Consider the following 13,706-nt stretch of genomic DNA (forward strand, 5'->3'; position numbering starts at 1 on the left):
AGGGGATGCTATCAGTGTGGCCTGTATTAGATAAGACTGAATGGCAGTATAAGGAGGGGATGCTATCAGTGTGACCTGTATTAGAGAAGACTGAATGGCAGTATAAGGAGGGGATGCTATCAGTGTGGCCTGTATTAGATAAGACTGAATGGCAGTATAAGGAGGGGATGCTATCAGTGTGGCCTGTATTAGATAATACTGAATGGCAGTATAAGGAGGGGATGCTATCAGTGTGGCCTGTATTAGATAAGACTGAATGCCTGTATAAGGAGGGGATGCTGTCAGTGTGGCCTGTATTATATAAGACTGAATGGCAGTACAAGGAGGGGATGCTATCAGTGTGACCTGTATTATATAAGACTGAATGCCAGTATAAGGAGGGGATGCTATCAGTGTGACCTGTATTATATAAGACTGAATGGCAGTAGAAGGAGGGGATGCTATCAGTGTGGCCTGTATTAGATAAGACTGAATGGCAGTATAAGGAGGGGATGCTATCAGTGTGGCCTGTATTAGATAAGACTGAATGGCAGTATAAGGAGGGGATGCTATCAGTGTGACCTGTATTAGAGAAGACTGAATGGCAGTATAAGGAGGGGATGCTATCAGTGTGGCCTGTATTAGATAAGACTGAATGGCAGTATAAGGAGGGGATGCTATCAGTGTGGCCTGTATTAGATAAGACTGAATGGCAGTATAAGGAGGGGATGCTATCAGTGTGGCCTGTATTAGATAAGACTGAATGCCTGTATAAGGAGGGGATGCTATCAGTGTGACCTGTATTATATAAGACTGAATGGCAGTACAAGGAGGGGATGCTATCAGTGTGACCTTTATTATATAAGACTGAATGGCAGTACAAGGAGGGGATGCTATCAGTGTGACCTGTATTATATAAGACTGAATGGCAGTAGAAGGAGAGGATGCTATCAGTGTGACCTGTATTAGATAAGACTGAATGGCAGTAGAAGGAGGGGATGCTATCAGTGTGACCTGTATTAGATAAGACTGAATGGCAGTAGAAGGAGGGGATGCTATCAGTGTGGCCTGTATTATATAAGACTGAATGGCAGTATAAGGAGGGGATGCTATCAGTGTGACCTGTATTATATAAGACTGAATGGCAGTAGAAGGAGGGGATGCTATCAGTGTGACCTGTATTAGATAAGACTGAATGGCAGTAGAAGGAGGGGATGCTATCAGTGTGACCTGTATTATATAAGACTGAATGGCAGTATAAGGAGGGGATGCTATCAGTGTGACCTGTATTATATAAGACTGAATGGCAGTATAAGGAGGGGATGCTATCAGTGTGGCCTGTATTATATAAGACTGAATGGCAGTACAAGGAGGGGATGCTATCAGTGTGGCCTGTATTAGATAAGACTGAGTGGCAGTATAAGGAGGGGATGCTATCAGGGAATGCAGAGCAGTCACTGGGCACATTATACAGTTTAAACTTTAAACATCAATTAGCAGCGATACAATATAACACTTCTGATCACATGCCGCCATTGAAATTGGGAGGTGATAGATCAGGGGATCGCTGGTGTACTTTGTGCTTAGGTACAATTGGTCCAAAAGGATTAAACGAGAAGTTAGGATTACAATGCTTTCTATAAAAAAAATCTTTTTTTATAGGGAATATTTCTGATATTTGGATTATTGGCTTATACTGTACTGTAGTATTGGATTTCTGACATTATGAACAGTATGCCTGTATTATACTTAAATATAGCCTTCATGTGACATGTATAGTACATGTATGTAAGCAGGCATTTCGCAGTTTCAGGCTTCATTACATGCGTCCTGCTGCTAACTACTTACTACATCATGTGTATATTCAGATTTACCATGTATTGTTATTAAGCCTATGCCCGTCAGTGCTGTACATGTTTTGTTATTAAGCCTATGCCCGTCAGTGCTGTACATGTATTGTTATTAAGCCTAAGCCCGTCAGTGCTGTACATGTATTGTTGTTAAGCCTTTGCCCGTCAGTGCTGTACATGCATTGTTATTAAGCCTATGCCCGTCAGTGCTGTACATGCATTGTTATTAAGCCTATGCCCGTCAGTGCTGTACATGTATTGTTATTAATCCTATGCCCGTCAGTGCTGTACATGTATTGTTGTTAAGCCTATGCCCGCCAGTGCTGTACAAGCATTGTTGTTAAGCCTTTGCCCGTCAGTGCTGTACATGCATTGTTATTAAGCCTATGCCCGTCAGTGCTGTACATGTATTGTTATTAAGCCTATGCCCGCCTGTGCTGTACATGTACTGTTATTAAGCCTATGCCCGCCAGTGCTGTACATGTACTGTTATTAAGCCTATGCCCGCCAGTGCTGTACATGTATTGTTATTAAGCCTATGCCCGCCAGTGCTGTACATGTACTTTTATTAAGCCTATGCCCGCCAGTGCTGTACATGTATTGTTATTAAGCCTATGCCCGCCAGTGCTGTACATGTATTGTTATTAAGCCTATGCCCGCCAGTGCTGTACATGTATTGTTATTAAGCCTTTGCCCGCCAGTGCTGTACATGTATTGTTGTTAAGCCTATGCCCGCCAGTGCTGTACATGTATTGTTATTAAGCCTATGCCCGCCAGTGCTGTACATGTATTGTTATTAAGCCTATGCCCGCCAGTGCTGTACATGTATTGTTATTAAGCCTTTGCCCGCCAGTGCTGTACATGTATTGTTATTAAGCCTATGCCCGCCATTGCTGTACATGCATTGTTGTTAAGCCTATGCCCGCCAGTGCTGTACATGCATTGTTATTATGCCCGCCAGTGCTGTACATGTATTGTTATTACACTGGGTATCTTGGAGACGCGCTGACATCCTCAGTAGGCGCTGCATGCCCGCTCACAGCGGAGGGGGGTGGCGTTCCGCACAGTGATGGGTGCACATCTTTATAAGCAGGTACATTTATCACTTATGTTACGATCCTGATGGAAATGCTGCTGCTTTGATCACTATGTCTAGTACTATTTGTGGACACCCAGAAGCAGTCCTGACTACTTCATCCCCGCTCACTTAGTTATCACATACAGAAGTGTGCCATGGTAGTGTGACACCGTAATCTGCTGTGTGACGTTCATCTCCCTGAATGGGAATATTCCATCTTGCACAGATGCCTGTGTCTACGCTCAGCTGCCCCTGCAGTGTAGCCCCCCATGGCCTCCCCTGGCTGCTCTCCTGTACGTTTGTCTTTATTCCTCTCTCCTGAGACCAGAAGATCTCGGTGGAACATGTGAAGACATTGATAGCTGCGTCCCTGGGATTGCAGCCATATGTGACGGTTCTAGCTTGTTCTAAGCAACCTGTTAAACACAGGAGAAACCAAAATGTTTATTGTGACGTTCTGTTCTCTGCTACTTTGTATAGCTCGGAGGCCTCACCATTTCCTTCCTGGTTATTCTCGAATCGTCCACGTTAACATTCACAAATCAGTGGTTTTGGCTCATTGGTGTAAAATCGACATTCCTTATTCAAACTGGAGTCTCCAACTAGTTTCTAAGTATCAGCACTAATCATAGGGCCAGTCATATACCACACAGGTCCCGTGACTACGCTCCCCTCACCTGCACACCGCGGAGGCCATCCTCTTAGCACCAGCCTAATAACAGCTGCCCCATCTATCCGCTGAGGGAGGAATTCGGGGGAAATGGCTTAGAATTGTCGTCTATCCCCCAACCCCCTAAAGACAGAACCAGCACTAGCTTAGGCTGCTTTTGGCAAAATCGGGGTAGTCAAGACCATGGTGTCTCCTTGAAATATGCGAGTATCAGCACTAGGCTGTGCCAGCCTGATTTGGTGGCACAAAACCAGGAAACCCGCAGCATTGGGTCCCACTGCAATATTGGCAAACAGCCGTAGTGTGGTTGGCACTGGGCTTCATTCTTAGAGAATTCAGGCCAGTATATGCCCACGGCTTTCATGGTATGCTCTCATGGTCCGTGTGGTGCGTGGCGGTTCTCCTCGGCTCACGTAGGCACTTAGTCCCTTGAATGACTAAGGCGCTTCTCACAGAGCATCATTACATATGAGGCAGGAGCAGTGTATGCGTTCTATGTACAGTGCCTTGCAAAAATATTCACCCCCGTTTGTATTTTTCATGTTTTGTTGCCTCACAACCTGGAATTAAAATGGATTGTGTGAAGGTGTGCATCATTTCATTCACAGAACATGCCTACAGGTGTGACGTTGTGTTTTTTTTTATGTTGTGAATCAAACAACATTTAGGACAACATAACAGAAAACTTCAGCGTGCATAACTATTCACACCCCTGAAGTCAGTACTTTGTTGAGCCACCTTTTGCGGCAATTACAGCTGCAAGGCGCTTTGGATAAGTCTCTATGAGCTTGCCACATCTTGCCCCTGGGATTTTTGCCCATTCCTCAAGGCAACACTGCTCCAGCTCCTTCATGTTGGATGGTTTCCGCTTGTCAACAGTAATCTTCAAGTCTGACCACAGATTCTCAATTGGATTGGGAACTGGGCTTTGACTAGGCCATTCCAACACATTTAAATGTTTCCCCTTAAACCACTCGAGTGTTGCTGTAGCAGTATGCTTCGGGTCATTGTCCTGCTGGAAGGTGAACCTCCGTCCCAGTCTCAAATCACAGGCAGACTGCATCCATCTTTCCCTCGACTCAAATCAGTTTCCCAGTCCCTGCTGCTGAAAAACATCCCCACAGCGTGATGCTGCCACCACCATGTTTCACTGTGTGGATGGTGTTCTTGGGGTGATGGAATGTGTAGGGTTTGCGCCAGACATATCGTTTTCTTTGGTGGCCGAAAAGTTCAGTTTGAGTCTCATCTGACCAGAGCACCTTCCTCCATACATTTGGGGAGTCACCCACGTGCCTTTGGCAATCTCAAATTGTGTCTTCTTATTTTTATCACTAAGTAATGGCTTTTTTCTGGCCACTCTTCCATAAAGCCCAGCCCTATGGAGTGTACGGCTTATTGTGGTCACATGCACAGATACACCGGTCTCTGCTGTGGAACTCTGCAGCTCCTTCAGGGTTACCTTTGGTCTCTGTGCTGCCTCTCTGATTAATGCCCTCGTTGCCCGGTCTGTGAGTTTTGGTGGGCGGCCCTCTCTTGGCAGGTTTGTTGTGGTACCATGTTCTTTCCATTTGATGATGATGGATTTGATGGTGCTCCGGGGGATCATCAAAGATTTGGATATTTTTTTATAACACAACCCAGAATTGTACTTCTCAACAACTTTGTCCCTGACTTGTTTGGAGAGCTCCTTGGACTTCATGGTGTGATGCCTCTTGCTTTGTGGTGTTGCAGCCTCTGGGGCCTTTCAGGAAAGGTGTGTTTATACTGACAGATCATGTGACACTTAGATGTCACACAGGTGGACATCATTTCACTAATTATGGCACTTCTGAAGGTAATTGGTTGCACCAGAACTTTTGAGGGGCTTCATAGGAAAGAGGGTGATTACATTTGCACATGCCAATATTCAGAATTTTATTTATAAAGATTCTTTTTTATATATATTTTTTTCTTATTTCACTTCACCAAATTAGGTTATTTTGTGATCACATAAAATTCAGATTAGAAAAACAGGTTGTAATGTAACAAAAAAGGAAAAAATCCAAGGTGGTGGTGGTGAATACTTTTGCAAGGCACTGTATATATAGACATCTGGGAGATCCGCACTGTAATATATTGAAGGTACACCTCTATCGTGTCATAAGCCGTTAGCCCATCTCGGGGCTGTTATCCCATGACGCGCCATTAGCCTATGTCGCGAAAAATACACATTTTATGTACTATTCCTTTCCATGCAATTTACAGTTGTATGTTTGCACTTACATTTTCCCCATAAGCCCTTGAGTTAATAAATGTGTATATCAGGGCTTGACAAATTTTTCTAAATTCTAGGAGCCAGGATGTAAGTGTAGGAGCCAGATCACCGCCCCCCCCCCCCCCCCCCAAAAAAAAAAGTTACAGGAGTGAGTGAGGAGCTCAGCTCTGTGTGTTATACACATTATACTAGTCCACAAAATGGTCACAGTTGAATGGATACAGTAAAGTGGAGGCCTCCTCACTGCTCTGCACAGCTCCTCTGCTCCACCCCCCACCCTCCAGTAATAACAGACCACATTTCACATAAAATAATGGTGCCAGAATATACAACAAAACCCCCTTCCCCTCGTGGTCACACCACTATCCCTCTGAAGCCGCTGCGCAATTCCTGGCCATGCATAGACCTTACTATCGTAGAGCTCTATGCAGCCGGTGATAGGAGACAGTAGACAGCCGGGACGTACAGGAGGATCAGCGTAGACTGGGACAGACAGGGATCAGAGCAGGCCAGGATGGACAATCGTCAGCGCAGGCCGGGACGGACAGAGGCACAGCAGTCACCGTAGGCGACACTCAGCACCTGCACTCCTGTGCGTGATATGAACACCGCAATACTATAGGCACGAATCTCCGCCGGAGCTGATGAGGATCTGCTTCCTCCCTCACTGCAAAATCTAATAGCCAGGCAGCAAAATCTGGTAGCCATGGCGACCTGGCCCCTGGGATTTGTCGAGCCCTGGTGTATATGTACTTCAGCAGTTGTATTTGGGAAGCTGGTTCCAGCATTGGGTGACTAGAGGGAGTGCTGTAATTACCTCCCAATTGCACATGTTCCAGCTTCCCCCATCGCACGCAGAGCGCCACTACAACGTGACTAGCGAGTGAGTGCAGAAGTGTCACCTCCCACTGCTCACTACAGACATCCCAATACGGGCTCTGGGCTTACGTATTGTACAGATTCATCATGGCTCTTAGTGCTGTGGCCCTGAGTAACGTGGACGGGGATGGGGGTAGGAGTGTGGTTCTATAGTTACACTGCATTACGTTACATAGAATACAACCAACAGTCTGCAAGTAACACAGCTGAATAGTGATGGTATTTAGAAGTGTCCGGTTCCATGTGCGCTCTGCCATTATTTGTGAGCACTTACTATTTGCTATACGATGAAAAGCATTTTCCTGCAATTCTCAGGGTCCTGATGAGGAATCTCTTTGTCGGCCACTTCCACACCCCGAAGAACAAGCGTCACGAGGTGCTGCGGTTAATGGGGAGCATCCTGGGACTGCAGAAAGCAGAGATGGATGAAGTGAGTCATTGTAGGGTCACACAACCTTGTGTGCGGGGACTTATTGCTGCTTAGTATTATATCCTTCTCTTATAGTTACTCCTCTTTGCCACTTTATACTGACAGAAAGTTGGCTCAGCATGATGTAACGAGGCTGGGAGGGGCGGGGGGTTTTGGTGGCTTGTGAGATCCCCCTATAAGTAAGGTGAGGTGGGCCGACCTGTGGTCACCAGTCTAAGTTGTTGGCGGCCTCAAAAGTGTTTTTGCTCCTGTCCCTGCAGCTTTTTGTGGAAGAGAACCGCAGTGTCACCCGGTGGATGACTGGTTGGCTGGGAGGATCGGCATCTACTTCCAAGAGTGTCCCCAGCACCCCTCAAAGACCCAGCCATCAGTCCCTGTTCAATAGCGTAAGTCACCAGTTACAATCTTCAGTGTCCCCCGAGCCCAGATGTGTGTGTCTGTGAAATGTGATTGTAAGCTTCATTGGTGCAGAGACAGATGCAAACATATCGCATTGTTTGCACAGTGCTACATAACACGGCGCTACGTATATATAGATATTAATAATTATGTACCCATAGTTACTGTACAATATGTGCTTGGCCATTAAAGTGCAGCATCTTATTTTATGTTTTTACTCTGTTGTATTTGGGGAATATGTCAAGTATAATATAAAATAGGTCATTTGTATTTATGTTGCTTGGCCATAAAGTTGGGGCTATAATTCTGCACTGCTCCCCTTTCCTTCCTCCCAGTTCCGGTAATCTCATTCATGTTCCGTGTGTTCAGTCGTTTTCAGAGCTCTTCGTAAAGTTTCTGGAGACGGAATCACTGCCGAAACTTCCCCCACCCAAGCTGACAATGCAGGACATGGCGCCCCGCGGTCAAAGTGTTGCCGGAGCTGCCGCGGTTTCAGGTACATGGCCTTCCTCTGCCCCACCCTGATCCCTGGCCATTAGGCAGGTTTTCTCCACGCTGGAGGTACCCGCACCATGTGCTGCTATGAGGGAGAATGACAGAACAGACATAATGTGATGCTGATCGGCAGAATGAGACATAATAATAATAATAATAATAAAACTGCTGGTAGCGCAGCTGTCTTAGAACTTTTTGATTTATCTGTCGTCTCCATGCCAAATGATCGTTTAATACAGAGTGGAGGCCCCCGTTAATTGCTTCCAGAGTTCCTAGCCTCTGATATCTTTACCATCGCTAGAGCGGAAAAATCTCAGACTGTTCTTTTTTTTTTCTTTTCTTTTTATTTAATGTGCAATATAAAGTATAGTGCGGTTCATGTATCAAGGACAAAAAGAATACAGTTCTGATACATTTTCTTTTTATTTGTTAATCCTCTTCATGAGCAGCAATAGAAGTGCTGATGCCCAGGACTTGAGTGGTATTATGCTCTCATTTATATGATACCACCAAATGTCCTTACAGGGAATATAACAAGCACACATACATACAAACAATACAACACAACAAGAAAGTTATTTATACAGCACTGACTGTTATAGACCGGATCATCCAATGTAGGACGGGGAGGAGTGATTAAGCTTCTCAACTACAACGCACTCAAAGTGGATTCTGTAGGGGAAGGGGAGCCGGTGAAGGACAATAGAGGATGAATCTGAGCTTTAGGGAGACGAGCAGTGGCTTTGGGGATTCTTGTGATAGAAAGACTGGAAGTTGCAATAGTCCAGGCGGGAGATGACAAGAGCCAGAATAAGAGGCTTGGTAGCCTCCAAGGTGAGTTTGCGTCTGATCCCGTAGATGTTGTGTAGTTAGAGGCTATTGGAGGTGGAGATTGCATGAATGTGGGGGTGAAGAAGAGGGAGGAGTCTTGGGTGACACCCAGGCAGAAGATTAGAGGCTCAGGATCAGAGCGACATATCGGGCACATCGCCTAATGTGTGCCCGCTATGTTGCTAACGATGCGCGCTCCCGCACGTCGTCAGCGACCTGCTCCGTCGCCCCTGCATGTATGTCCGACGGGCGATATCGTTAGCAGGGGCCATGCTGCCAAATGCAGCATGGCTCCTGCGAGTGTGTATCCTCTTGCTGATGGCAGTACCCCCACCGGGTCCCATCGCTGATGAGGTTGGACACACTAAACATCGTCTTTGTGTGTACTGCTCGTTAGTTGAGTTTACAGGAAGGACATTCAGGAAGCGAAGCAAGAGAGGCTGTTGGAGATGAGAACGAGGGTGAGAGGGGGATTTGTGTATCATCAGTATGAAGGTGGTATTATGGGCCGAAGGAACTGATGAAATCATTAAGGAATGTGCTGTAGAGAGAGAGAAAGAGAGGAGACTGAGGATTGGGGAACACCAAGAGGAAAGGGGAGTGAGAGACGGGAAGGAACGGTTAGAAGAACAGCCATGAGAGGGCAGTGTCACAGAGCTCAATACAGTGAGGAGAGGACGGTCATCTGGGTCAAAGGCAGCTAACTGGTCATGGAAGATGAGAATGGAAACATGACCCTTCTAATTAGCGGTGAGAAGGCAACTAGTGACCTTGGTAAGGGCAGTATATGTGGAGTGAAGGTGGCAAAATCCATTTTTTTTTATGGGGCAGTATCTAGAGTCCGGATCAAGAGAGGTTTTTTCCTGGAATAGGAGAGACGAGGGTGCGTGTAAAGGAGGTGGTGAGGAGCAAGGGTAAAGAAGTGTAAGCAGGAGGATGAGAGGAGGGAATGGTCTTTGTCTCCAATGGTAGGGGTGGGTTTGCTATTATTAACAGGTGGGGGAGGAAAATAATTTTGTGAATACATGTCCTGATGGATGATGATAGGTTTGGAGGGTAGGATGTTTCTATGGTTACTGTAAGAGGAGAGAATGAATTATGGAAGTCTACGTTGAGCAGGACTTTCTCCAGCGCTGTTCCTCACTGTGGGAAAATGTTTGGAGGTATTTAGGGTCTGTTTACAATGCCCGGATTGGGTTGGGTACTGGATTGCGATTAATCAGCACGGTAACAGAGTTAGGGAAGAAGTAAGGGTACTATTATGTATGGAAGCGGCCGAGACGGGGCAGGAAACGGTCAAGATGATGGGAAGGAAGTGTGTCCACGGGGTAGGAAAAATAGTTGTGTCCAGGGTGTCAAGGAATTTTTTGTACAAAGTTTGTCTTCCATAGCCCCACACTGACTGCCAGAGCAGAACGGGGGCGGCCTAACCTGAAGTTACAGGAAGAGCAGAGCTAGCCACGCTGAGCAATCCCGGGTCTCTGCTAGCAGTGTAAATGGATGGATATTTCTACCAGTGGGGGGGACAAATTGCTAGTGAATCCAGCCGTTTGGTGGTTTAGAAAAGTGTCTGGGTTTGATCAGATTTGCCAGGCTCCCACCTCAGTATAAGCTCCCTGCATGGATAACGGCCTCTAGCCGCATAGCCAGCCTGTGAGCACTATCCCGTACGTGCCTGTGGATCATGCATTGGCTGTCTTGTGGAGAATGACACGCGGGGTTCCTGTAAGGCTTGCAATACTAGGAGATGACATGTATGTTTTATTGCTACTCAACATGCTAAGACTGATTTTCTGTGATGCAGGAACTGTGTCTATTCGACGACAGGAATCCAACCCATTCCTGGCTCCTCGCTCAGCTGCTGTCCCCCTCATCTCCACCTCGGGAGCGGGCACATCAGGGCACCTTCTCATGAAGCCGATCTCCAGTGCCCTCCCCACATTCACACCTCTGCCGGTCTCCTCTGACGCCAGCGCGGGAGCGGTGCTAAAGGACCTGTTAAAGCAATAGACGGGTCTGCCTGGAGCCTACGGAGCATTACAGCACTTTATAAAGACAAACACTATTGTAAATAAGAGAACCCAAAGAGACTTTTTTTTTTGTACAATCAGAAAACTTTATTTAAAAAAACCCCGAAAATCATTTCCAACGGTTTGACACGAAACCCCATCAAAGGAGCGATCTAGATGTTTAACTACCGAGATGCCAAATAAAATGTGCTTTGTTATTGGACACTCTAAGGGGGTCTCCATTCCGGGGGATAGGTAAAGCCAGTGTGATTTTATATATTTACATGCCAAGAATTGATTCACTCTAAGTGAAAAACCAGTGTATCAGAAAGAATATCCACTAATTTAAGGATGATGGGTAATAGCAGAACACTGTGTCTCTGCTATTAAGGGATCAGTAGACGGATCTGCCCCAAACTCTCACACGCGTGCACGCACACACACCATCACACAAACTGGCACACCCACACATCACACATACAGGCGCACACACACCATCACACACACAGGCGCACACACACCTTCCCTGCAAAATTACAGCCAGTGTTACTTATATCCAAATGTGCAGCAAATGTTCTATTGCATTAAATTACCAGACAACTCAGATTTTATTTATATTTAATGTCCTGTCCACTTAGTGTTTCTTTTATGTTTTGTTTTTGCTTATTTTTTTTTATTTTGTTCTGTATATTCCCTGATCACTAGTATAATTTGCAGACACCTTTCCATGTTGCCTGAAATACAATATCTGCCTGTAAGTGGACACGGGAAGGCGCAGACTCGCCAGGCTCCTGTTGATAACTCCCTATAAATTGGCAGTGCAAAAAAAAAGATTTATAAATCACCTCATGAGCAGCCGGTTAATGCGCAGAATTGATTTTTAAGTTTATTACGGCGTCCAACTAAACGCATTTCACTTTCCATTGTAATTTTTTTTGAATGAACATATTATTGTGACAGATATAAACACATCAAAAAGCTGCTTCTCAATACCTATGTGTCGCCATGTCCTGCATGGAGAGGTTTTATACAGAGAACACGGGGTCGCAGCAGCTATCTTTGTTATGATAGACCAAAAACAGACCGGGACGTCCAAATATTGAGACCTTGCATTTTAGTCCAGCAAGAAATGGCGCTATCAAGGGCTGGTGTGTCAGTAAGAGACCGGGTGAGGGGAAGTCACGTTAATGCTTTGAATGCAAGAAATAGGCTTTATGGTGGCTCCTCACCATTCACCTGTCTCATAGGCCAACGTTAAGGCCGTAGTCCTTAGTAGCTGTTATACTTATTCAAAAGAAACGCGTAGGGTTATACTGTATCAGGTCACATATGTGCTGCTGAGAGTTTCAGGTAATCAGCTAAATAGAAGAATGCAGATTATTTGTGTATCTACTTCTGTTCACCTGAGTAACAAAGCTGTGACTCCCGCTAGGTCATGCACCTCTAGATCCAGGGACACCATGTGGAATCTTGTTTTTGGTTTCCCACAACTTCTGAAAAATCATTATTGGAAACCCCTGCTAACGGGAATGAAGTCAGCATCCTGGCGTGCGGGATACCTACAGGTGAAATACCGGCCCCAGAATCCCGAAGGTTTAGGAGGTTACGGAGGGTTAGGTTAGGGGTTAGGGTTATGCACTAGGGTTAGGAACTAAGGGGGTGAGGGTTAGGTTTTGGGTGCGGGGAGGGGTTCGTTAGGTTTAGGCACTAGGGGGGGTTAGGTTTCGGCACCAGGGCGGGAGGGTTAAGGTACTTAATGGAGTCGGGATTCTCACTGTCGGGATACCGCTGTCTGTATTCTGACCGCCGGCCTCTCATACCCATCTCCTGCTGACTGCTTTTGGCAGAAGTGATTATTACATAAAGCCTTACATTGAATAAAGAGCGCAGTAAGCAGGTGGGATAAACCTCACAGCAAATGTAGCATTTAGAAGCAGTCGATAAACCCCTATGTCTGCTTGTATCACAGTCTCAGTATTACACCTTACCAGCCCTCCTCCATCTGACTACAAGCGTGATGGCGTCTTTCCCTGACCCAACCACAGGCCGTAGGAAATACCTGTATTAGACATCTGAGCTTGGTGCAGCCAATCACATCTGCTGTAGCTGGGGAAAGCTGCACACGTCTGGGTGACACAAATGGTGGTACTCCCTTTAGCCTTTGGGGGGGGATTTTTCTTTTTTATAATCTAACTTTTGTTGAGTGGTTGTTGAACATTTTATTTGCTGTATAAGATACCACTAGTGTCAGAGGACTTTATACATTGATTTTCCTGTAGCAATGCTTCCTGCCAGCTCCCGTCTCTCAGTCCTGTCTTCTCTTACTTACACAACGCAATTGGAGGTTTCACCTTTGCATTTTGTTGCCTCTTTTTTTGCTCATGTATATTGGTTATTTGTTACATAACTGTTAATTGGAGGGCTGAATATAATGTATAGAAAATAAATCTAAATTAATGAAGGCCATTTTGGTGCTGCGTTAATGTCCCCTGTGCTGACTGATGGGGCAGTCCCTGGAAAAGGACAATGACCATTTTGGGTGGGAAAGGAATTTTATACCTTGGTTTGATGTCCCAGATATTGTCCTTCTACGTCTTACCTGTGTACTTTGTATTCTCTAGCTGTACCTGGCCATGGGCTGGGATCCATCTTATTTCACAGATCACTCTGGGAGACCTTTATGGAAACTGTTGTACAGGTAATGGTGGGAAGGCGATCGTACCATCGTTCTTGTAGCGCAATGCCTGCTTGGTTAGAAGGGACAGCGCCAGTGTTTATGTTACACGAGGAACCGTTTCCAGAAATGTCGCCCAATGTCTAAAAGAAATGTAT

At 45.7% G+C, this 13,706-nt stretch overlaps 1 protein-coding gene across 1 annotated transcript in view; it reads left to right on the forward strand.

Moving 5' to 3' along the window:
• Positions 1 to 11,105, forward strand: part of TRIP11 (thyroid hormone receptor interactor 11) — a 125,148-nt gene extending 114,043 nt beyond the window's left edge. The window contains exons 18-21 of the mRNA XM_088455576.1: positions 7,026 to 7,140; positions 7,401 to 7,526; positions 7,909 to 8,035; positions 10,670 to 11,105. Of these exons, the coding sequence (XP_088311702.1) occupies positions 7,026 to 7,140; positions 7,401 to 7,526; positions 7,909 to 8,035; positions 10,670 to 10,875 (574 nt within the window). The 3' untranslated portion in view covers positions 10,876 to 11,105. The remainder of the gene's footprint in view (positions 1 to 7,025; positions 7,141 to 7,400; positions 7,527 to 7,908; positions 8,036 to 10,669) is intronic.
• The last annotated feature ends 2,601 nt before the right edge of the window (positions 11,106 to 13,706 follow it).

Source organism: Taudactylus pleione, unplaced genomic scaffold (assembly GCF_031769625.1).
Source record: "Taudactylus pleione unplaced genomic scaffold, aTauple2 ptg000660l, whole genome shotgun sequence".
NCBI classification, from domain to species: domain Eukaryota; kingdom Metazoa; phylum Chordata; class Amphibia; order Anura; family Myobatrachidae; genus Taudactylus; species Taudactylus pleione.